The 26,649-nt window shown below is 40.8% G+C and overlaps 1 protein-coding gene across 3 annotated transcripts in view; it reads right to left on the minus strand.

The window, feature by feature from the left end:
• The window catches only part of phactr3a (phosphatase and actin regulator 3a), a 35,707-nt gene that overhangs the window by 925 nt on the left and 8,133 nt on the right, over window positions 1–26,649 (minus strand). Inside the window, exons 2-11 of one of the 3 annotated variants that reach the window (XM_031286835.2) lie at window positions 14,374–14,538; window positions 12,193–12,360; window positions 11,368–11,580; window positions 9,545–9,773; window positions 8,975–9,225; window positions 8,116–8,269; window positions 1,313–1,368; window positions 798–859; window positions 530–670; window positions 116–192 (exon numbers count right to left, since the gene is read on the minus strand). In XM_031286835.2, coding sequence (XP_031142695.1) covers window positions 116–192; window positions 530–670; window positions 798–859; window positions 1,313–1,368; window positions 8,116–8,269; window positions 8,975–9,225; window positions 9,545–9,773; window positions 11,368–11,580; window positions 12,193–12,360; window positions 14,374–14,538 — 1,516 coding nt within the window. Of the gene's footprint in view, window positions 1–115; window positions 193–529; window positions 671–797; window positions 860–1,312; window positions 1,369–8,115; window positions 8,270–8,974; window positions 9,226–9,544; window positions 9,774–11,367; window positions 11,584–12,192; window positions 12,361–14,373; window positions 14,539–26,649 lie in introns of all 3 variants that reach the window. The other 2 variants (XM_036007829.1, XM_031286834.2) reach the window with 2 other exon arrangements.

Below are 26,649 nucleotides of genomic sequence, written 5' to 3' on the forward strand. Positions count from 1 at the left end.
AGCTCTCTGGATGAGCAAGGGGAGCTAAATTTAGACCGCTGCAGCCTAGAATAGAGCATGTGTGCAGTGCGTTCCCAAACACACTACAAACAGACATACACTCCAGAATACTAACCTCGTTAGATGTTTGCTTGAGGCATGCACTTCCATCTCGGTACTTTTAAACTCGTTGAGCTCTTTTCGGATTGCAGCCTGTGGTGAAGAGGAAAAACAACATTAGTGCATCCCTAAGTACATCCTGAGCTATTGAGGTGCTGCAACCTCTTGACAGCAAAGTGACAGCAGCAGGAAGAGAAAAAAACATCAGCCTAAAAAAATTAAAGAATATGGGGGATTCGGCGAGATAAGCTGATAACAGCAACATGCCATGCAAATAGTCTTGATGAGCAAAAGGGTATAGAACTTCTGGAATTTTGTAATAAGGCCTAAATGGTAAATTTGTGGCAGGTTATAAAGGTTGACATATATACAGCTGTTTTTTCTTCACTGTCTAATATTATTTGTCTCTGTGTTCCACACAAATACACACCTTGTCTGCTGCTGAGAGCCGAGTCCAGGGCTTGTCTGCTCTCCTGTCATAGTCCTGAGCTTTGGCCACCTCCACATAGTCACTGAAGCGGATCAGAATCTTTCTGTCTCGTAGTTCGTCTACTGTAGGCCGCTGGTTGAGCTGGAACACAAAAGAAATTGGCAGACATTGATAGCTGACTGCTACAAGAGTCTCCATGTGCGTGCATAGCCTACAGTGGAAAGAAATCTTTAAAATATATGGAAAATACACAATCACAATGTTTTACCTTTCTGTTTAGCCGCTGTTTGATCTCCCTCCTCTCCTCTTGCTCTGTTTGGTCGTTTCTCTCTGGGGGAAAAGAAAACAGCCACATTAGAAATTCACACTATATCAATTAGGGTACTATTTTTATTAAATGATTAACAAATTCATCACCTTTAATGTAATTAAATTGATGTTACATTATATATATATATATATATATATATATATATATATATGTGTGTGTGTGTGTGTGTGTGTGTATGTGTGTGTGTGTGTGTGTGTGTGTGTGTGTGTGTGTGTGTGTAAGTCATAGCAAGTTTGTCATAGTCTCTAGTGAACAGGGTTCACAGTGAAGAGAAGAAATGTGCACTCATGCATTCTTCCTGAATAATGTACTACACTGGGCAATCCGTGCTATCATTAATGCACCATCTTGCCCTGGTTTTTGATAAGGGCTTTTACATATATATTTTAAATTGTAAACATTAGTATTCGGGTGAGGAGACGGTAGTTTGGAGACAAAGTGTTTGAACTTACGTTTCAAGATGTTTCTACTCTCCAGCTCCTCCACATTCGGTCTCTGGCTCAGCCTCCTGCGGAGAAACACCAAAACCACGTTTTGAACCATTGTGACTTCAACTGTTGTCTCTTGTCCTATCCTCTTTAAACCGGCTGTAGTTTCTTCACTGTGCGCGTTCTTGAGAGGAATCCCCTATGTCTCCATCTCGCATCCAAACCCCGGCTGTGATGCTTCGGCAGAGGCGATCCCCACATCTGGAATAGTCAAAAAAGCGCAATTCTCTTGTTTGAGAATTCACCACCGAATTATTTTTCGATTTCAAGATGCTGCATCTCAGGTGTAGCTGCCGTATTGCGTTTACTCTACACCGCAGCAGCAGCAGCTCGGGCACTCCTCTCTACTATCCGACAAAGACTACAGGCGCTTTTGAACTGAGTCGTGATGGGCTGCTGGTGCGCGACTCCCCTAGTTTCCCCGGTTACTGCATACATAATTTGTAGGAGGCGGAGCCTAACAGGCTCCCACTCCCGGCATCCCCAACCTCCTCCTGGGGTACACTGGGCTACTGACACACTCATTTTACACACGTTGTTATTCATTTCAGTCACGTAAAACACTTTTTAAAGCAAGAAAAATAATCTAATTCAAACAGGAAGTAAAATACTTGATAGATTCAAAATATTACTTTGCCTATTTTATAATGTGATACCATTCCAATCTCTTCTTTGCTCTAATAACCAAGTTTAAACATTCAGATTACACAGTAGTGCATTCATTTGAAGCTGTCACGTTCTCTCACCATCAAAGCATCCAAAAGGTCTCCAAAATCCAATGATTTCCCGGAGTCCCCTGTGCGTGTGAACTATTGATACTTTGTATAAATAATACATGTGAGCTGCACAACATGGGCTCAGCCCCAGACAGCATGTGGCACACCCCACTGCACACCTTCATAGGTTGAAAGGACAGAGAGGGCAGAATGCCGCCACGCAGCAGGACTCTCTTTATCCCCCCTGACCCAAGATAACACCGGACACTTTATAGTTCTGTCCTTTAAAAGATCAAAGTTAGGTCACATGGACTGAGACCTGGCTACCCACAAATCAGGTGGCTCAATGTGTGTGTGTGTGTGTGTGTGTGTGTGTAGCACTTCTAAACCCTGTTTTGTTATTCAAAGTGAGACTTACACCAACTTAAAACCAAATATGTGTGTCAACAGATGCCAGCATCGAAACAGAAAGGCATCAGTAATAAACCGCGTTACGTAACAAGCATTTGTCCTAGATTTGTTTTCTACATTAAAACACTGGCAGAGGAAACAAAGCTGGCTGCACAGACACAAAATCACACTTTTAGATATCTATACAGTAATGAGTACACGCAAGCAATCAGGTCAGTGTTAACGAATACATGTATGACTAGACATCCCGGAATAACATGAGGAATAATGCAATAGTTGACTCCCCTCTTCTGAGAAATAAGATTAAAAATGGAACACAAACACCAAGAAAGTGGTCTAGAAAAAAAATCAGCATTTTGCATATAATCAGTACATTGGAGTTTGATCCATTTATTCCTGTTTGCTTTTTTTTTTTTTTTTTTTTTTTAAATCTTTCTTCTCTGTGAGGTTCCCCCTTTTATCAAAGTGTAGTTGTTGATCAAATCAGGCTTGTTTTTAAGGTACTTTGTTAGAATCTCATCAGGTGGGGAACAACCCGACACAGCTTTTGTGCTTCACAACTCTTCAATAAACCAACCGAGTGTTCCCAGAGCTCTTACAGTGTTACATTTTAAACAGATGAAACAGAAAATCACTTCCAAAGCCCCAGCGAATACGACCATCCACTGTATTATTGACCTGGCTGCCGAGTTGCTTAGCAACAATAATTTTCCCTAGCAACACACTAATGGGGATTTCACTATTGCACACAGAGCTGTACGTGCTTTACAGAGAGTCTGTGGCTATTTTTAGTTTTGGTTGGCTGAATAAATCAGAGATCGTTGTCGATATGAAACACTATTTTGGTAACAACGTTGGATGTTGTTCTCTGTGAGCCACATGGATCACAAAACCTTATTACTCTGCTGCTCTCAGCTGACAGAAGATGGTTTATTTGGGATAACTAATACTGTGTCTCACCCACTGCTTTCTATATCTGGGTTTAGGGTATGATTTCATAAATAAGATTTTGAAAGGTATCCCCAGAATATGATGATGACGCATAAATGCCTGAGGGCATGAGGGTTTCCATTTCCCACTCAGGATGTTCTGAAACAAAATGAGTTAGAATAGAAAATCTAACTATGCCAGCCAAGGGAGGAATGAAAAAGCCAAACTAAGGAATACAAAAGCGATGAGTGGGTGGCAGAGGCTTTCAGTCTGTTCTTTTATTTCAGCTGCCAGCTGTGCAAGGAGATAAATTTGGCCATTTCCAGCATTCTCCATTTAAGTACAGTAGCAACCCCCCTTTATTTCTTCTGATATACAGTAACTCCCCGACAACACATTTGTGGAGAAAATGGAGATGCATTATTGAACAGTTTCATGAGCTAAGATTAGAAAAAGGGCAGCAGCACAAGTGCTAGGCTGGGAGTCTCTAAAGATAGAAAGGTCATCTATCACTGACACAATGGACAGACAAGGTGTCATCCATTTTCTGCTTGATCGGCATCAAATATAACAGTAGGTTTTCATTGTGAGCTGCAGATAGGACGGGAAAAAGAGCAGATTGAATCTATGGCGGGATAGTGTGGGAGTGTGGGATGGATTGTTTTGTCATTCATTATGAATGCCCAGGGGAAATGAGCTTTTGTCCTCCTACCATTCTGAGCTATATTTAGCCAGGAATTCCTTCCAAAATGCTGCAGTATGCCTTCAATTTACGCATATACTGTACTGTAGGATGAAAAGGTATTTTCTTGCATTTGCTTGACACTGTAGGTGAAGAAATGATATTATAAATCAGTTATTTTAAACCTCAGGCTTTACAGATAATTACTCCAGACAAAGCAACAAACAACAGATGCCAAAAGCCTTTTACACGTGCATACGTTTAACACAGCCTTTACAATCCTGGAGCAAAGTTGTTGTTTTTTTAACAAAGTCAGCATGAAGCACACAAATAAAGTTTAAGAATCCTTGTTGATCCTCCTGAGATCAATAATTTATTCTGTATTATTCTGACATTTAAACAGCTATAAATCAAAAAGATTGGTTCAAGATCAATTGAACCTGGTGCTGTGTAGAACTATGTCTTTATGTAACAAGCAGCTGTGGAACCTCTGTCTTCAAAACAGACCCGGCTGGCTCTTATGCAAGCTACAGTCGTGCTCCATCGTCACCTTTTTATAAGCTGTTTGCTTGTGAACGCCTATTCATTTCACAAATAACGATAAAATATGCTCTTCCAGTGAATCTAAGAATACATCAGGGGGGCAGTATTCTTACTTGTCTCAGACAGATGATAGATCTTGTTCTCTGAAAAGTGTGGGTGGCACTCTGTGCCTGGCTGCGAGTTATTGCACAGCAGGTTATGTAACGCTGTGGTGTGCCCCTGTTTGATATGCTGGTGTTAAAGAACCTGGGTCTTGTGACACATTCACACACCCGAGACTGCTGCCCTCAGTCTTTGCACATTCATTTCTCAGTTGTATTTGAAAAGCCAGTTGTTCTATTCATGTCCTGGCAGGGGAGCACATCATCAATATCAGCGGTACATCTTACACAGAGAGATTTCCTGGAAGCAGGGTCTGTCTGCGATCGTTGCACTACAGAAACGACTGTTGTTGCTTTTGAGAGCTAGTTGTTGCATCAAAGGACTTTTAGGACTTTACTCCATTTGGCCACCTCACTGGTTTGAATAGATATACCATTTCCCCATATTGGAATCTTCTTAGTTTTAGTGGTTAAGTGCTATTCTGGAATATAATAAAAATGCTTCCCAGTACAAGGATTGGCACTGAGTACACTAATGGTGTAATATCATCGTATAAATCAGTACCCAAGCTGCAACTTCCAGGCCTGAAATGTAAAGCCAATAGGGAAGTACCTTAAACCTGCATTTTATCTAATTTCAAGTAGGGGGCGACTTCACTTGCTCCAAAAAAGGTCATAGAAGTCAATGGGAAAATGACCCATACTTCTCACTTTATGTATAACCTCAGTAAACAGGTTTATGGTCTCAATCACAATTTTTAAGTATTCAATAGTATGATCATTTTGTAAATTATGGACCCAATTATTTTAAAATAGACAATAAAGCAGTGCATGATTTAGGGCGGGGCTACACGCCGACCTGTCAATCAGGACAGAGGCTTTGCAATGCTTATTCATGGCACTATGTACATTAAAATACCCTTTAACTTGTTTTAGGTGTTTTCGTCTTAAACTTTGGCCCTCTCACTGTGTGTTTTCTTTTCATCAAAGTTAATTGGAACATTTTTGTTGCCTAAAAATGTCTTGTTCAGCATTTTGTAGCACCTTGTTAATCAAAGCTAGCGCTAGAGTTAGCTGGTAACTTAAGGGAAACTTTGCCGATTTTCAACCAGCTTGGTCTGTGTACTGCCATACATGCAAATGAATGGCACCACTGCCCAGAGGTCCCCGTTTACCTGCCCGCAAAACTCCGCTTGATGACTCACATCAGCCGGTTGAAATTACGTGACTTAAGCGTTTAGCGCAGCGCCATTGAAACCGTACACGACATTTGCTTAGATAGATAGAATGCGGAACAAATGCTAACAATTGGGACTTTTAGACAAAAGGAGAAATTACATACTGTAAGTAGCCTAAGTAAGTACTGGGTACTTCAGGGGTATTTTAGAGGAAAGGAGAAATGACTTGTACTGTATTTTGTAAGTACTGGGTACTTACGGGGTACTTTGGAGGAAAGGAGAAATTACTTATATCATAAGTACTGGGTACCTACAGGGTACCTCTTAAATAATTATGGTATAACGTATTTCACAATTGTGATGTGCTACCAAAACATAATATACTAATGATAAAGTATAGTAAAAACGTTTTTTTTTTTTCTGCCCTTGTCATAGCAGTTGTGACAATAATTTATTACAGGTGTGCCTTCGGCAGGCAAGATACACCCACACTCCAGGGATTTATTATACATATGTCCTCTACTATATTTTGAAAAATAATGAGCCGAGAAAATAACCTCCTAGCAGACATGTTCATCCAGAACTGCAGCAGTTCATATCTGGAAGCTGGAGTAGAAAACACTTACCTTTCTCAAGTGCACAGCTATGGAAGACTCTTATTGTCATCCAAGGACAAAAACATAATTCAGCAATAATGCAGTTACAACAAAGTATGCGCTGTTCTCTTCTTCTGGTTTCTGATTATCCACTGTTCTCCTGTACTTACAGTGTCTTACCCTGTAAAATCCAGGGCGCGGGCTGGATTATGAAGGAGCCACTGTTCTCCTGTACTTAATCATTTATTTACACAAACAACAAGCAATATGCCGTTCATCTATTGTTGCTTTTACTTACAGTACACAATTAACAAGGCATTTGGGGTGGAATATAAAAGGTTTTTATTATATTCTCTACATTAAACTGTTATGTTATTTCTTAATGACTATAATTTATTACCATTAAATATTTCTTTTCTGTCTTTTGGGGTAGTTTTGTTGCTCTTTTCCGCTTTTGGCCATAATAAAAAAAAATAACACATGAATAATTTTAGTTTTCAGATGTGATTTCCCAAACACTACTTCATAGTACCTTATGTTGCTGCTTCACAAATTATAATTTACATTAAGACACATAAAATGTATCTATGCAATTGGAAAGTGTTGCTAATGTTACTATGAGGAAAAAAGCCCCGCTTGCAGGGAGGCAAAACAACTGAGAGACAGCCTAGCTTACTCGTAAAGTGCAGTAAAGTTTACTTTAAATTGATTTAACCTACACATTAAACATAAGTCAATATCCACACCTGCTGCAGCGAGGAGTCTTTTTATTTACAGTGTTTTATATCTTCGAGGCTACAGTAGGCAAAAAGTAATTTCTCATTTCCTCTAAAATACACCCAAAAGTACCCCCAAGTAGGCTACCCAGTACTTATTAAAATACTATAATACAGTAATTAATTTCTCCTTTACTCTCTAAAATATCCCATAAGTACCCAGTACTTACTAAAATACTATAAGTCATTTCTCCTTTCCTCTAAAAGTCCCAATTGTTACTCCCTTGTTCCTCTGTACCTAGATTTAAAGTGCTCATATTATGCTCATTTTCAGGTTTATAGTTGTATTTAGAGGTCATACCACAATAGGTTTACATGGTTTAATTTTCAAAATTAATTTCATTTTCAGTTTGTGAACAGTGTTTTCTCTGGAAGATGGTAAGTCCCTTTGGGGTGGACTTTGGGCTTTTTCACTTAAAACCTATAACATGCACAAAAAAGCAAAAGAAATAATAATATGAGCACTTTAAGTACCAGTAGAAACCAGTAGGTATTTAATATGTACTGATTCATACAACGATATTACACGGTAAGTTAAGAGGACTTACCCGGTAGGTGTCGGGTTATTACCTTATTACCTGTATTATAAAGTGTTATAGATTGTTTTTATCGAAGAAGCAATTAAGCATACAGGTTTAGCCTGCAGCAAGGATTGCCCAGATCTGTCATGTGTTGGCATTGTTGCACCATGAATAAACGGGAAATCATTAACTAACTGCAGAGTAATAATAAAGGATATTTAAGCAAGGACATAACACATAAAACATACAACAACATTTCATAATTATAACACTAATACTCAGATAGCAATGTAGAGAACATTTCCTTTCTTACTTTGCAAGTTTCATCTCAATCTGCTGGCGAATTTCCTGTCGCTCCTGGTCGCTCCTGGCTGGGAAGATATTCCTGTCTTCCAACTCCTGCTTGCTGGGTCTGTTTCGTAGTTTGACAGTTAGCAACTCCTTCCTTAGCCTGCGAGGAAGTGTGCCTACAACCATGCATACACGCATTAACACACAGGAAACTCTAACTTATTATCTTTCTTTGTATACTCTTTGTAAGAATCACAGTGTTTTCATTTTCATATCTTAATTATATGGAAAATCATATTGTAATTGAATTAAGCCTTCCAAACCCTCATCCCCAAAATGCCCATGACCACTTAATGTCAGCAAACATCCATGCCAAGTGATTGCTGCAGTACAGAGCAAAACAATAGAAAACGCATTTCTGTCCAGACGGTTCCAAACTGCAACAAATTGTATCTGAAATAAAACAATGACTTTATGTGTTAAATCAGCATTAATTGATCCTGTTAGCCACTTTATAATGTTAGGGTGAAATTGTAAGCATCAGTTGCCTATTCACACACCCAGCAGCCACACAGCAACATTAACATTTAGTTGGGAGTTGTGTTTTGAGCCACCTGACAAATGTAAGGCCAATATTTACTCTCATTTTAGCTCTGATAGGATCACTGGTTGGTCTCGTGACAAAACAGTACAGTAAGACAAGGATGGGGCGCTCCCAGTATAAATGTGAGCACATTAAAATGTAAGGGTTCCATCTAACCTCATAGCCATTGTTTCATTTTAAATCCAATATGTACAGTGCAGAGCCAAAACAAAAACAAAAAATGTGGAAATGCTTACAGACTGCATTGTAAATCACACTTTTAAGCTCTTCAACCCACCAGAGATGACGGAGTCATTCCAGCCCTCCAAGTCGGTGGGCAGGCCTGAGGCGTTTGAGAAGCACTGGTCCAGCCGCACATTCTCCTTATTCTCTTCTGCCTCCTTCTTGGGCCAGTCGGACCCTCCACCTCCCACACAGCCACCTCCGAAAGGTGATGTGTGTTGGTTCTCAGAGCTGCAGGAGCGAGAGAGCCGTCCGTCTGAACACCACAGCCTTGGGGGTGAGGCCTGCTCATACCCTTCATGGACACTGAGGGGACACAGGGAGGAGGGAAAATATAGGATGAATGTTGATAGCAGTGGAAGGATAACATCTGGAATTTAAATATTTTAAGGGTGTCATTTCACAAAACAAGACTTACTCTATTCAGGGAGATATTTTAACAAATGGCTGTATTGTCAGAAATGTAACATTTGTTAGCAAACATCATTATAGTCACCAAAGCCAGCATTAGCTTTAACACCAGTAGGACTGAACAAAGCAACATTTGTTATTCACAGTCCCAGTATGTCTGTCTGAGTGAGGACGCTAATACAAACAGATGCATGGGGTCAACCTGAGGACTCACATCTCGTGTCTGTTCTTGGAAGCGAAGGCTCTCTGCAGTTCCTCCATAATGCAGCTAGGGGGCATGGGAGGGTGCATCATATTGCCTATATGTGGGGACCCTGAGATGTTGGCCATGGGCCCTCGTAGTGGCAGTGTCATTGAAGCCATGCTTTCTGTGGCCCTGGGTGGAGGCTCCTTGGGGAGGTAGGAGTTGGGCAGGAGAGTGGGGAGCGACACAGGGCCTGAATCTGAAAGGGAGGGATGACCAGATAAACACTGGAGGTTAATTAACAAAATCTCTTTTTTCTTTCATTTTCTTATCCTTATATCCATCTGCATGCTCATAGGGGCTGGAGTTTATCTTACTGATACTTAGCTGAAGTTACTGGAAACACATATATATCTCTACTTGAAAATGTAGACTCCCCAGTACACTTGACTTGCACATATGTTTAATATGAGAGGAAAATTGAACATCTGGAGGGAAAATATAAACACAGGAAAACAAACTCCACAACTTTTCTTGCTAAGAAAAAAGAGAGAAAACTACTTTGCCAACTTGCCATCTGCAGTCTCATATAAATAACTGTTGTTGTGGCCCAAAGAGTTCAAATTATCCAATATTTCACACAACAAAAACAAAGCTAGGAGAAAGGTGGGGCGCTTTGGTAGCTCACCTTGTTGAGTGCGCGCCCCATATACTAAGGCTCAGTCCTTATCGCAGTGGCCCAGGGTTTGAGTCAAAAAGGCCAAAAATGCCCCAAAAATTATCTTTAAAGTAAAAGATTGGAGAAAAGTCCAAAAAGCACAAATTTCTGTAGTAGAATTTTGTTTTGTTTTTCGTTCCCCTCCCATTGATCATTAGCCTGGTTGACAACAGAACCTTCTCAGGCCCTGTTTACACGAATACGCTAGCGTACAAATATTTTATCAGATGTGCTATTCGTTTAGAGAGCGACGGCATTCGGGGCTTAAAAACGCAAAAAAGTGAAACCACCCTCCAGAGTGGAAATCTTAAAAAATGCTCCACCGCCGCGTTCCCGTCTAAAGGGTAAAAACGCACTGTGCGAGTATGTGTGTGTGTGTGTGTGTGTGTGTGTGTGTGTGTGTGCATTGTTTGGAGCAATAACTCCACCTCCTTGTCTGTCCAGACAAAATTGTCAGCTTTTGTTGTTCGCTTCGCGCTACTAGGGAGAGGAGAGGGAGAGAGGAGGAGGAGAGGGAGACAAGTAGAAGGAAGGTTCGCAAGACTTGGTGGATCGCATTTCACACACCTTTGCATTACCATATGCAAGCAGATTTCCTCCCCATAACGCATGTCTAAACGCGGAATAAAAAGTGAGAACGCAACTCCACTTTTGCGTTTTCTCTTCAGATCGTTTCCGTCTAAGCATAGCCTCAGTTGTAATTGAGAGTGGGTTTGGGCAAGCTTCATTCACAGCCCATTTCCAAAGGGGCGTCACCAACGGATGCCGCTCAAATGCCTCTGGGTGCAATTGGATAGTCCTTCAACCAATCAGACCAACGATCCAGGTGACGTAGCAGCTACAGCATCAATGGGTTGCTGCGCTTCGGTGGCCGTTATGTTGAATGTAAACAAAAAGCTGCTTACCATTACTGCGCTATCGTCATCGTGTAAAGCCCGCCTCAATGGTTGTGATTGGTGCCTCGATTTGGAGAAATTGGAAATGGGTTTGAATGGGCTCTTGGCCAGACTGACTTGCAGAGCAAATCTCAAATTTGCCGGAAGTTCGTCAGGTTTTTCCCAGGCTAATTGATCATCTCAGGACCCCTCAGATTCATGTTATATGAGATACAGTCACCTTTCCTCACAGCACTCACCATCTCCAGTACTCAGCTGGGGAAAAGGTTTCGGAGCTACTTGTGGTGGGGACGTTCCTGAAGGAATCTCTTCCTCTGATCTTTCTTCCATCTGTTCTCCCAAGTCCTGCAGCCCCTCAGGTAAATCCCCGGCAGGGTGCACTTCCTCACCACCCTCGTCATCCGGTAGTAGTACATTCTCCTCCACCCGTTCACAGTCCTGGAGAGGGGCAGCTACTGCAGTATATTAATGAAGGGGGGGAAAAACATTTAAAATTCAGGTAAAATTAGTTTTGCTGTAACATTTTGCCGAGTTGTATAGGCTCTACTGATAGCATTTTCTACAATGACCAACTATACTGGAATTAACTGTATTGTTCTGGTTTTGTACATACAAATACGCATATTGTAGACCTCTTATAGCAGATGAGAGTGGAGGCATAGAATGTAATTTAATTGTCTTTGCTGCCCTCTAATGGTACATGTGTAGGGACACACTGATAGAATTGACACAAATGTCTCAGTTTCATCAAGCAATAGCTTTGCGGATTACATAAAAAATAAGTCAAACCTTTACTTAGGATACATACATATAGCACTAATTAAATTATATCATAACACCAACCACTTTTGTTGTAAGAAAACAGTCCAAATCTCTCCTCGCCTTCATTCAGATTGGTTTCACAGCAATTTTATACTGCACACTCTCATATTGATCTACTATAAAGCTGAGGACACTCACACCCAGCCACTTTAAAAAACCAATTTTCCCCTCATCTGTTGCTTTTGCAGATCTATAATGTCCATTGATTAGTTGACTCTGAGTAATGTGAGGGATTGTTCTACCTGGAGGAGGAAGCTCCTCTTCAGGACCAAGGTATTCCACACTACTGACTGTGAAGTTTGGGTTCAAAGGTCCCCCGAATCCTCCAAGCAGGACTGCACCATCTGAGCAGCAGCCCTGGGTGGGGGAGTTTGGGTCGTGGCATAGAAGACTGCTTGATAATGCTACATCTGTGAGAGGATATGACGGGAGAAGTATGTCATGATTTTTGTGTTATGGAAAAACAAAACTCTGTGACATTCATATGAATCATCTGCAGTAATTAATGCATTCCTCCTGTTGCTTAATCTCTTCCATTTCTACTTGTCTTTTTTCAGACGGCTGATCTATGAAACAGCATTTTGAGACCATCTTACTTGATGTGTGTATTGCCTGTTACAACATGTAGTTTAAACCAATATAATTAGGTTGGTTTGAGGATTTATTTTCACCTTGTGCCCAATGAGATAGAAATGACAATTAAAAAAAAAAAACTTTCCAAACATAGATATAATGTGAATGAAAATAAATATATATATTTTTGTTAAATAAATGTATATTATCTGAGGGGAAAATTAGCCGATGAAAAGGCAGGTCCAGCTACTGGGGGGATGGACCGAGATACACTGCAACAGACCTCTGATGTGACCAACCTAGTCTATATCGACGACTTTTCATTTACGGGATTGTTCCGGTTCCGCCGGAGGTTCCGCCGGATGTCCCTCATTTTCGGCCAGATGTCCCTCACCTTCCGCTTTCTTTGTGTTGGCATTCTAAACTCCAGTCAATTCGTGAAACATGCTCCGAGCTAGAACCGATTAAAATTCTCATCACACCCTTAACAGTGTCCGGTGCTTCGTGCCGCCCATGATGATTGTGATTGGTTTATAGAAATGCCAATAAACCAGAGAACGTTTTTCTCCTATCCCGGAATGCTGTGTGGACTAGCCAGACTTTACTCCGCGGCGCTGTGGAGGAAGGTCTGGCAATGCGAGACTACCATTTCCCTAAATGACATTCACTCTTTCTGTCACCTTGATTCAATAGCACTCTCCATCACAGCAAGAGCATCACATTTAGCCACGTGTTCAGCAACTATAATGCTTGGCATACTCTAGATACCTGCTATGCCTGCATTTAAAAGCAAGCGCACAAGGTGACTAAAGTTATCAACTTTCAGTGGAATTGTATCATGACGATCTGATCTTATCGTGTAATCATTTTACTAAAAAATCAGTTGTCCAAATTAAAATTGGAAGAGAACTGTAAATGAAGATTAGCCTGAGCTTGTGTCTCTTATGTGTTACCATTTTATATAAGTCCCAAAACAAACGATTTTCCAAAAAATAAATACCAGGCAACATTTGAAAAATGAAGGCGTTTCTAGAACACTCAGACTCCTGTAACCATTAGGATGAAAAAATGAAAAATCATTGAAAAATCATTGAATGACATGACATTTTTTTTAAAATTATTTTCAAACCCGTTTTCCAAATTGGGATACTGTTTTCTAATCCGAACAAAGATGGTAGCTGGAAATCACATACTTTGTACATGTTCATGCTCAATTTGTACAACATGAACCAAACGTTAAGCATTTAATGCTTTTCCTCATCAAAAAGCCCAATATTCGGCCGAATCCGAAGCCGAATCCAGGACTCGGTGCATCCCTGGTTCATATTGTTTCTTGTTTTGTACAAAAAGAGCGAGGACATATGTAATTTCGACTGGAAATAGTTGTAACTTGGGAAACAGGTCAAAAATCTTTTTAATCGTTTAGTAGAAAAAATTGCATGCTTAACTCTTGTGACTGAAATGTAATGGTAATACAGTACATGATAGGCACACACTTAGGCTATGTCAGATAAGTCAGTAAGCCAACAAACACTGTTTGATTGTTTCTTCTCAAGCTTTTTAAATGTGCTCAATAACCAAATAAACAAGTTAAAATGTATGAAACTCTTCCTGGCGTCATTCCAACAGTTGAATGACTTGCTACATCTTTTCACCAACACCCTCTCATTATCTCTTCCTAACCTCATTCATTAGAGGAGATGAGGAAAAATGTGCATTTGAATGTGTGTGTGTGTGTATGTGTGTGTGTGTGTGTGTGTGTGTGTGTGTGTGTGTGTGTGTGTGTGTGTGTACCAGGAAATCTACAGCCACCCTCTACCATCACTTCACACACCCATCCAGCACTGTACCTGTGGAACTCTGCTTTAGCTTCTCATTTTTCTTTTTCCTCCATTTCCAGGGCTTGAAGATGCGTCCCAGGGTGGCCAGCTTGCTGTTACGTCGGATGGGTGGAGTGTGGACCCCGGACACCAGACAACCAGTCCTCAGCACCCTCTGCTGGTCCATCAACTCTACTGCAGTGACAGTGGAGTTGGAGAAGAAGTCCAAGAGTTGTTGCAGGAGGATGAAATGGGGTAAGGAAAGAGTGGGTGTGTAGAGGAGAAGGAACAAAAGCAGATAGTGAAGGCAAAGAGAGGGCGAAGGGGAAACGAAGTATGGAGGTCGGGACACAGGGATGAAGAAAAAAAAAGAAAACGTACAAAAGTAGGTGAGAGGAGACAGAGAGAGAGGGAGGGGGAGAAACCAGAGCACAATTAGTATGCTCACCTTACTGAATAAACCATGATGGACTCCAAGTGCTGTGAACAGATTGAATTAGAAAGACTAATTTGATCAAGGCACACTCCATTACGACTGTTATTTCCCTGTGAATCCCCTCCCTCTGGGCCATACGTCACGTATCAAAATAAATATCTCTCACAGTCCAAATTTGGAGGGAACATGGGAGCACACAGACACAGACAGTCTCATGACGCTACAAAATATGCATTTCCCCGGAGATCAACAGGTGTGTGTGTAAGCATCATGCTTTCCCAGAAACAGCATTAGACTTGGCTTCCTGGTAAAGCAGGGCAGATTGTTTTATTGTGCCAACTTTTTTTTTTCTTCTAATACCACTCCTCTGCTACATGTACAGTACATGTTCTCTGACCTAGTTCTCACAAGACATGGCTCCCCAAGTGATCAGTGTTCTCAGGAGTTGCAAATATCAATATGTTCCATAATGCCACAAAGCAGGAAGAAACATGAGTAGCATGCAGTGTATTTTTATAATTTAATCCCACAAAGCCATGATGATATGTGTGTGTTTATGTCTACACTGTGTTTGTGTCTGAGGATGACTGAACCACATGTTGTCATGTTCATGTTATGTTTTGCATGCAGGCAAGTACTTTTTTTCTTTTTCTTTTTTTGGAATCCCACCTAGCTCACCTAGTCCACATAAAATGATTTAAAGTACACAGCAACTTAAAAGCACATAGGAGGCAGTAGCCCAACATACTGTAAACATCAGAAAATAAGTGAGCTGATTTTGCAAATGAAAGGTTTAACAATGAAAATGATACATATAAAACAAAAAAACAACAACGGTATGCATCCATGATATTAATTTATAGATGAGATGTCCCCAACTACTGTGCTGCCATCCCTGCACAGAGAGCCATTTCTTTCTTTAAAGGAAATTAGTATTTCATTAAAAGAAGGCTGTGACTCATATCAGGCAAAGTGGGGGTCTACAGATCCATGTGCGAACATTGCTGCTGGGTTGTAGTCACAATGAGAGCCAAGAAGGAGGAAATGTACAATACATTCCATGTATGTAAGAGCTACATGCGTCAATGTGACACAAATGCAGCTATATCTGCCTTAAGGAGGCTGATATCTTTGTTCAAATATTCAGCTGAGGAGGAGGCAAGCATTTATGATGGGGGAGGTTGGAAAGAAGAAGAAATTGGGGAGGGGGGGTGTAGAGGGGCTCAGGGTGTGATGTGGAGTATACAGTGATGGAGGAGAGAATACAGCTGACTCCTTTTCCTGCTTTTTTGCATTCCCTTCCTTTTGCCCTGAAGCACATGGGTAGGGAGCAGAAAGAGGATGGTGGTGGTGCTTAGGGGAGGAGAGAAGAGCATAAGAGGCGAAACAAGGAAAGGAGAGAAAAAACAGTAATTAAGAGGAAAGGAGAGAAGAAACAAGGACAGGGGAGAAAAGAAAAGGAACGCTGGTGGCTAAAAGAAAAGGAAGTTTAAAACAAGGAAAGGATATCCAAGAAAGAAGAGGAGAGGAGATGAGAAAAAACGAGAGAAGAGGAAAGAAAATGCAGTGGCTAGAAGAAAAAGGGTGGGAGAAACAAGGAGATTAAAGGAAAGGAAAAATGAAGAAACGGAAAAGGAATGGCAGAAAACAGGAGGAGAAGTAAAGTAGAATAGATGAGATGAAAGGAGTTAATTTCCAGTTTAATATTTGACCCTAAGAGTTCCTTGAAACAGGTCAGTTGACCATGCACACCCCTCTCACAGTGTCATCATCACTACTGTCACACACGCAGAATCCAGGTCAAGCTTGAAGGAAATGCACCCAGTCGTGCAGAGAAAAAAGCTTAAGAGAAGAAGAGGGGGAGCAGGAGGGGTAGAGGCGTTGTGTCTGTGTGAGAGGCAGAGTGTGTATGGAGAAAAAAGAAAAGGGAGAGGAGGTGGGGTCAGGCCCGCTGCTGTTGCCATAGCTACCACATCCACATCCAGATGCTGCCGCAGCAGTGGGAGCCAGCGGGAGGAGCAAGTCAGTCTGTAGCTTAGAGGAGAGGAGGAGAGCAGAGGAGCCCCCTACACAGACAACTGCCTGCCACATCTAAAGCCAGTGGCAGCACCCGGTGCATTATGGGTAAGGGGTGAAGCCACATGGAGGACGAGATCTGTCTGCATTTTTGAAAAAGGAAAGGAGATAGGAGGGGGGAGGAGGAGAGAAAGGGGATTCCAGGGAGAAGAGGCGAGAAGGAGGGATAGGAGGGGGCTGTTGCTATACGGAAGAGCTTGCAGGAGAATCTGGGCTCGTCCAATCATGGAGCAGCTATTTATAATGCATATCAAGTAACTCTTCATTTTTCATAGAAGGGGTGGTTGTTAAGATAAAATGACAGGAGCACAGGAATTAGGTGAAAACACATGCATGCACATGGAGATTTCTTTTATCCGCCAGATGAGGATGTATCAAAATGTGTGTCACATAAGCATGAATGAACTACACTCACCATGTGGCGATGATGTGCGATTCTAATTAATATGCTAACGCAAATAGGATGTATTAAATCCTAATTAATTAATTAAATGTGTCACGTGATGCAGTAGACCAATAGCCATTCGCTGTATGCCCATAGTCCTCTCCAACTAGTCTCCACACACTGTAATTCCAATCAGGTGATGGTGTCACGGCTTTATACAAGTTAAAGGATTAAATTCCCAATAGAAAATGAATATAATTCATAAACAAGCTCAGGGGTGCAGACAAATATAAACTTTGAATGCTACACTCTATTCTGCATTAATGCAGTGTGATTTCCAAAATGATTTAAGAGTGGGATAAAGTAGGCAATATGATAATGTGACTTGGCAAGAAGACTACATCAGAGTGTGCTTGTGTGCCACCAGGGACCACACCCCACTTAACCAGCTTGTCAGCACATTCAGGAGCATTTGGATCTCTCCCCACATATACACATTGAGCACAGCCCATTCCCAAGTGGCTATGGTGGGCAAACTGTTGTGACACTGACAATCAGAAAGGCAAAGATTATTAGTGAGCAATGAATACAACTCTGAATCTGTATGTGGCCTTTTCAGATTTTGCGATTAAAGGGATTCACACGGAGGGATGGGATAATATCAATGGCATAGTTTCAGCAGTGAGGTTGTTTGAGGCTTGCTCTAATAGACCGATCTAATGTGTGGATTTGGGTTTTTAAAGCTCTCTCTGTAGTATTAAAAGATAAATTAGAATAAAACAGCACCCCAGTATTAATCTAGTAGTTCACTGGGACTCAAATGAAGTCAATAATGTTTACACTTTTCGACTGCATTACAAGTACATTGAATATTCAAGTATTTATCATCTTATTTTGCAAGCAGCATCAGCACTCAGATCTCTGGAATAGGAATGCTGAAAAGGCCTTGAAAGGTTGTCAAATGAGTCAGAAAATACTATTTTACTTCCATTACTATTACATAACAAACAATATTAATTACTGCTTAAAACGAGTACAGTCTGGTGCAGTAAAGTTCAATTTCGGCGATCTGTTCAGGTTATTATACTGTAGCTTCTTTTTGTAGCCATTCTAGCGGCATGGCTTTGATTGATGGCAATGTTGACCTGTCAGTTGGTCTGTCAGTAGACATTCATGCTAAATTCAGGATGAACTGTGACTATGAACTTTGGGGATCCTTTTACTTTCCTCTAGTGCCATCATTAGGTCAACGTTGTAAATAGTCCAATACTTTACTTTATGACCAACGTTGCCAGATTTCTGATTATTTACGTATTTGTACGTTAATTTTGCCCTTTGTACGATGGTCATCAATAATGCCAAAAGTGTATAATGCACGATGATTTGACCTCTGCATCTGTCGCACCAGCAGAGGATGTAGCAGCCACAGACAGCCATTCGGAGGTGGGGCTTGAACTTTGTCGTATGCTATGTTCAAGTCAGGTTGTTGGTATGCACCAGTAAGTAAACCGTTTTCATGCAGAATATGAACAGGCCTTTCAGTTGTATTGTCTTGTAATTAAATTTTGTGGGAGTAGACTATTACAAAAAATTGTGATGGACTTATGGACACATACCCTCTTCCACACATCATAGCTTCGTCAGCTTGCTTAAAAAAAACGGTGTAGGTAGATTTGTAGGAGTGTCAAGAGTCATGTTTTGTAAAATTGCACATTTACATCTATTTGTTCTCATGGTTATGACTATAATAATTGTCCTCAATATATTATCGTTATTTTAGATTTCTTTATTTAAAAGAGGCAATGCACATTAATCAACATGAGCACCGAGTCCAACATGTTTTAATGTTTTAAGCCTTTGGTACGATAGTTTAACATTTCCCATTTGGCAATGCTGTTTATGACCAACTACCTGCAAAAGTCATGACATTCCCATCAGCCTAAGCTCTACTTGTATTTAGTGCTGATTAGCAAATGTTAGCGTGCTCATATGCTAAACTAAAATGTTACTAGTAAACATTATACCTGTTAAACATGAGCTTCTTAGCATTGTCATTGTGAGCATGTTGCCATGCTAGCATTAGCATTTTGCTTAAAGCAGGGCTGTGTCTCAGTAAAGCCTCACATAGCATCACAGCAACTCATACAGCATGGCTGTAGAATCTTGTTACTATACTGTCCCTGCTGCAGGCACCTCTGAACCAAACCTGTGGCTAGTTACACAAAAATAAATCTCACTGTGCAACCTTTCCTGCTCAACACTGTGTGTGTGCTTCAGTGGTCTCATCACAGCTATAAATAACATCAGACCGACCCTTGACTCCCATCATCTTTATCAGGCCACACGGTGCCTCGGTTCCTCACTAAAGCCACCCTGCTCCTTCCACGCAGGCAACTGACAAAGTGCCCTTGAATAGACCACCTCCTTACCCGCTGCCACACCAGCTAACCTCCTCACTTTACCCCCCTGGCTTTACAACTGTGCTGCCATCTGTCCGTAGCCCTGCTGCCTCGGGGGCCCAGGCACAGTCAGGGCACACAGTTAACAACTCGCAGGGAGAGAGTGAAGAGCAGGGCTGAGGCAATGAAAAAATGAAAAGAGTATGAATGAAGGACAAAGGCTGAGATCAAGAATGGTAGTCAAGTGCAGAGTGATTTAATAAAAGGAAAGCAGAGAGAATATCACAAAATTACTCTATTCAGCCTCTAAAAAGAGCAAAGTCCACCCGACACAGACTATAATTACTTTTGAAAGCCTTGTATCATAAAGCATTCTTCGAGATTTATTTTGTCACTGCTCTGAATTTTGTCCCAGACAAATTCCTCCTATGTATAGATTTGCATATCCAATCACCCAACATGACATCATGACTTCGCATAAACATACACGCCACTTTCCTAAAGCCAAGTGGCGTGTTATCTCTACGCATTTTGAGCTATCCACGTCTACGCAGCATGTATGTCTGCCGTATACAGCACGTTGCATTTTGAGCTAGAACGTGTGTATGTCTACGCCCTATTGACAATGAGGACATACGTCATGATAGCTTGCTGTCACGTGACGATTTGGGAGGTGTCTGAGCCCGCCCACCATTTTGGGATCCTATGCTATCGGTTGCCAGGGGCAACAGTGTAAGAGCGACACAGAGATGGAGCAGGAAAGACGGCTAAACAAGGAAAACAATAACGCTGTTGGGTTTAGGAAAAGAAGAACGGGGTTGGGTTTAGTAAAAGAAGAAAGCGACAGTTGACTTTAGGAAATGTGACACGCGGGACACAATCCCTGCTTTCCTGGGTGAAAGTCCTGTGTTTTATCCATCCACCACCCCGACCAACCTCCCTACGCGGATTTTCGGCCTTTCATACTACTCGCTACGGTGTAAATTCACACGCAATTGCAAGGTAATGTAAGTCAATGGAGGCCAAATGGCATTGATAAACACGCTAAAAAGCAAGTATGCGTCTTGATAACACACCAATAATGGCATACGAATTGGTGTGTCATACATACGCCACTTCATGAGATCAGTCTGAATCACCAATATTCATCCCATCAAACTGTGTTTCAACAATACATAAATAATAAAATGACTAATGAGTAAAGGATCTTTCTTCTCTTCAGGACAGTTTTATTATAAAATGCATTTTCGACAATTCTGCAACTGTAAATTCATTAGGCAGATGACCATAACCACCACTGAGGACGCAGAGGTCATGTCCTTGTTTTTCTATTTTTTTTTTATTTATGTTTATTTCCATTTTTCATTCTGCAATGTTCTTCATAGGCGAGGAAAGAATAGTCGTTTCTCAAATGAAAGTCCCATCTAGAGTACAGCATTCTCATTTTACAATGAGAATTAAATTAAATTATGAATATTAAAGAGTAATAAAAACACCTTGTATACTCTACTGAGCGGTCCATATTAACCCTAATAAATAAATACGTTCTGGCCAAAACAAACCAAAACTAGCTGTGCTTCTCAGGTAAATGCGTTCCGATGACTCATCCAAACATGTATCTGCGTACCGTAACTTGTTTGGGAATGAAATTAGTTTCTGGGAAAACCGGGTAGCATGGTGTAGGGCTACATGAGTCTGCAAAAGTCAAGCCTCCAGATCATCTAAGCGATTACAGCCCAAGTGTGAAACTCCAGCGTGTGGGCTACTGTCATCAACAGAGTGAAATGATGTCAGTGAAGCCAGCAACCAATTGAAAATGCCTGAGGCCCTTGTTTGCTACCATATGTTGGTGTTGAGAATGAGGACTAGTGGGTGGCTTCGTGTGTAAGCCTTTGCTGCAGCATCAACAAGGAGAACTAAGAATCCAGTTCCTTCTCAGTTTCTGATGAAAGGCTGTTTCTCTGTTTTCACTCGTCAGCTTCCATGAAATATGGTGGACAGATAGATGTTGGGACAAGTACACAACATCTACCTGATTAGATTTTGGTGGTGATTACAGGAATGTTTTTTATGACTTTTGTCAAAACTGAATTAGCCTCATCAATTATAAGCAAGTGCATATTAAAGCCACACCAAAGATTCTTTTGTACCTTAAAATAATGTTTCCAAAATCGTTTCAGTGGTTCATTAACTCGTAACAGGGTGAACGGCACTTCTGCATTTGCTTTGCGCTAGAGCTTAGATCGGCCCAAAAAATCAAGCCCGAACCTGCCCGAGCCCGAGCACGTTGTGTCCGAGCCCGGCCGACACATTAACTGTAATTATGAGCCCGAGCCCGATTTAAACCCGACAATTTTTTAATACGTGGGCCGTTATAACTGACGTTCTCAACTACAATTCAGATTAGTTTGAACTGCAGAAATCTGTTTAGAATAATACAACAAGGACGAAGCCTGTAAAACTGCTGTTTGTTTAGAATGGAACGGATCGCAAGTGGATCTGAATGAAGAAACGTAAAAAAAAGAAACAATGATGAACAACATATTGTTGTCACTGCCCACAACTTGTTTAAACTGCTTCCATACCTCCGACTTTCCTCCACACTTGCTCAAAGGTAATTCTCCTGTTTTTCTTTTTTTCTTTACATCTTCAAGCTCCCGGTGTGATGCGTGCGAGAGGAGGAGACTCCGCGCATGACACGTACTGCATTTTGTAACTGCAGCCTAACTTTTGTACACATTTGTTACTTTTATATAGCCTATATATATATTTATAATATTTCTGATTATGGCATAGCTATCTCCCCACCCAAATAGGATAATAAGGTAATGGATAAAAAAAAAAAAAAAATTGCTTGATCAAGGGTCTGGCCCGACGAGCCGAGGTCCGGTCGGGCTCGGGTTGGGCTCGGGCTTGGGCCGAGAATCTAAACTCTACTTTGCGCCCCTCTATCGGCTATAACCGCACTATGCAAGTTTGCCAGATCGGGTAGCGGATCTGTAGTTTGAATGAGACAATTCGGCTTCCAACCTGTAGGGGGACCGAAGAGGAAAAGAGCTTTGATGTTGCTTTAATATACAGTGTGTGTATATATATATATATACTATACTATATTTAATGTATAAACACAGATATATATATATATATATATATATATATATATATATATATATCTGTGTTTATACATTAAATATAGTTTACTTGTCATGGAAGTACAGTACTACTCCACCTGTAAACTGTAGAATGTGTTCTATGGCTCTGATGAGCTTTGTCAAGTCTGATAATGATGACACCTAGTATGTCATCATGGTTACGTGGGTTCAGCTTGGAGACTTTTAATTGAAAGCCTTTGTTAGAAAGCTGGGGGCATGGCATTTGAAAATGTTATTTGAGCTTGACTTATACTCAGGACTAACAGTCTAACAGGATGTCTCACCCTCTGTTCCCTCACAACTCACGGCCTACCTCTTTAAAGCAAAACATCTTCATTTAACTTAAAAGTCAATTATGCTAAAACCTTTAAGCTCAATCTCTGACAACTATCTCAAATGTTGATGGAATCGTATAATGTTCATGAATAATCTTATTTTTTTCAAAGCACCCTAAAGCTGGGTTTTAAATCTTAAGTATTGTTCTACAACATTATTATCTTTTTTTTTATTATTATAACTGTATTCATTAATAAATAAGCAACAATCACAGTTAAAATTCCCCACAAAAAAAACAAAAACATCCTTAGTTATTACTTCTCAAGTGTTTAACAGTCAGAAACTCATCTTCAGCTTCATCAGGACTTTGTGGGTGTGAAATGGAAACAACACTAACTGTAATCACATTTTGATATGAATGTTGCTATAGTGATTGGTGATTGGTGCACGGAAGTGCACACCATCTTTTTCCAACTGGGCCTAGCCCACCTCAAACCAAGTGAGAAAAGCACAGACACAAACACAAAAAGAGAAATCTTAAGTGAAATAACCAAAACTGTTCAGGGCCTTTAAGTTTATATTCTCTTTTCATTTTTAATTTTAAGTAGCTTCTGTCTGTTAAAATAAGAAATAATATATTTATTATAAAATGAACTGTAATCAGACTGAATAAAAACACTGCTTATAAGGAATTACTCAGAATATGGATGACTTATATGACACATTTACACACAGACACACCTTTTGCATGTCATCAGCCATCACATTCACGCAGTGGGCTGAAAATGTTCCTGATAAGTGCTTTTCCTGTCACCCACACAATAGGTCGAGCCTCAGAAAATGTCATTCCAACCTGCTCACCCAACAACAACCACTAGAAGAAGAAGAAGAAGAAGACCCCTGAATGTGTCCAGAAAGACATCTAGTCCATAGTTAAGTGTTGGGCTACGTTCCCATTATAAGAGATCTCATCCTATTCAATCAAAATGCTCCCTCCAATCAGGTAAAAGCTTTGTATCTTGGGCTGCTCCTGCAGTCTATCACATTAATCTAACAAAGATTCATATTGACTCATTCAGCTCCTTTTATATCTTCAGTGCTGCTTGCAAAATATTTCCCTCTCCACAGAGATGGTTTCATTATTAAGGTTACACTTTTAGACACTGATAACTAAAAAGTGGCGGCCAGCCTTGACTTTCCAAAGACTTTCCCAGCAACAAAAAGGTCACAGCTTCAATGTTGCAACGTGTCGATGAAAAGGATATTCATGCGTCCTTAAACAATATCCTGACATTCTTTTTTAATTCCTCGAGATAACAGCGAATGTAAATATGTCATTGCTTCTTGGAAGCAGCCGCTACTCTCAAAGTTTATGCTCAGGTGAGTTCACCATGGGTCTTCAATGGGGTGTAGGCATTCAGACAACGAGGCTAGTTATAGACTCCAGTGTCAAAGTCAGGTGGGTGAGCAATGGTGTGTAATTTGTTCTTGTTATTTCCACTGATTTAGGTCAGTGCCTGAAACATTTATATAAAACATACGGAGTGTGTGCAAGAGACAGAGAGGGAGAGCATAGGAGAGTAAATATTCATTGCACCCACAATCTGTGTGACTACATGAGTGTGTCTACATGTTTTTGTGTCTAAACTTGATACAGAAGCTAATAGCTCAGTTCCACTGGGCTCCCATCGCTCTGCAGGGAGGAGAGCACATCACGGTCTCCAGGCAGGAAAGACAATGGGAGGTGCACAGAGGAACAGTACAAATCACCACTGTTAGCACTGTAATCTTCAAACAAGTTCCCACGGCAAGGGTCCCACTCACATTGGATTCCCTCAAGTGTGCGAGTGTAGGATGCTTTGGGCCTATTAAAAACAACTTGATGTACCAGCCCGAGCAGTGGCTGGAACTAGAGCCAGGGAGCCATTTTTCATTATGTTATCGTCTGAAAAGCTGTGTTTATCCCATGTGCTGGACCTCAAATAGATCATGCCCAGCCAGGATGAACAGTGGCCAACAGTTAATTTTGTGATGCCAGACAGTACAGACATGAGTCAGTGCACTAATTGTCCAGTAACCTCATTTGTCAGGGACATCCAGATATACTTAATCAGGCCATGCGTTACATACATGGTTGTTTTTGTCATTATACCATGTAATAACCATGTCAATAGCCATCTCATGCATATCATGGAAGACATACGGAGAACATGGGGTCAAACAAACACGCTGCCTGCTGGTTCTATTTAGAGATCAGAGATAGGAAATGTGATGTGTGTAATATATATTACAACAGTCATGACTGCAGTTAAAATTATGGTATAGTAAAGTATTGGTTTTCTGCCTTCAACTCAATTATAAACACCTACAAGTAGATCCAGATCTAGATTCTGTATCTCTTGCCTGAAATTATGTCAACAGAAAGAAATTGTTGCTGTTTTGAACATTTGTTTTGGTCTGGAGCAAAAATGAGTCAGTCCTACAGTAGAATTTGTTGTTAGAGCTGTCTGGGACTGATGGCAGAAGGATAACTGTCCACATTCACTTGTGTGACCACAAAAGCTTCCCTGCAGTCGCTGAGTGCCAGAAGGATGCTGCTGTAAAAAAAAAAGACATTATCTGGTATAGTCGAACAGGTTTGGGCCATATGATGAAACAGTGTTGATGGAGAAGTTGCTAGAAGCCACTTACTCATCAATAATGATAAACTCTGTACTACAGGCTTGGCCACAGTTCTAATAGCCGTTTCAATAAGATTGGATTTGAGCTTTTGGCTTACATGGATGTATGGGATGATTAAATTAAATAGAATTTGTGCCTGGATCTGCACAATGTGCTTTCCTCATTAATGTGTCATCGGTGCAACAAAAAAAATATATTTTTGGGTCGCTTACTTTCCCAGCAGATCAAGAGCCGGCTAAGTCAAGGCATCTGTGATCCAGGACAGACTTATCGGTACACCGAACACGGCCCTGCTCAGTTCAGCAGCCTGCTGCAATGCAAAGGCTGATGCTGTCCATGGTGCTGAAACTCTCTCTGCTACAATAAATCGAAAACAAAAATAGAAGGCTATGTCTGCAATTGTCACTTCTCAAAATCCACAAGATGCATTCGCCCATTTTAAAATATAGAGTGAACTATTGAGTATTTATTATGTGGGGGATATTGAATGAGTGAAAAGTGGAGTGATTTGAGACTCTCTAACCCTTCACTCACTTCCCTCCCAGCTACTCTTTTTACCTCACATACAGTCAGTCCAACAACAAAATGAAAAGCTTCTATTCATTTCCTTTTTATGACTGTATTACTTCTAGTACAGTTATCTGATCTGGCAATGTATTTAATTTACCATCTCCTGAGAGGTCCTGGCAGAGAAGTTCAATAACACTGTAGTGTAAGTGCCATTTCAAACAGTCACTCTATAGAAGGCCTCACACCACTTTCTTTCATATCTGCGATGGTTTAAAGTCTGTCAGTCTGCCTCATCAACCCTCCCTTACTTTAGAAGCTTTATCTGCTTTGGGTTCGTCTTCTTTCTTTCTCCTTCCATCCCTAATTTATTCCTCCTTCCTGCTGGTCCCC

The sequence above is a fragment of the Sander lucioperca genome, chromosome 12, assembly GCF_008315115.2.
Source record: "Sander lucioperca isolate FBNREF2018 chromosome 12, SLUC_FBN_1.2, whole genome shotgun sequence".
NCBI lineage: Eukaryota > Metazoa > Chordata > Actinopteri > Perciformes > Percidae > Sander > Sander lucioperca.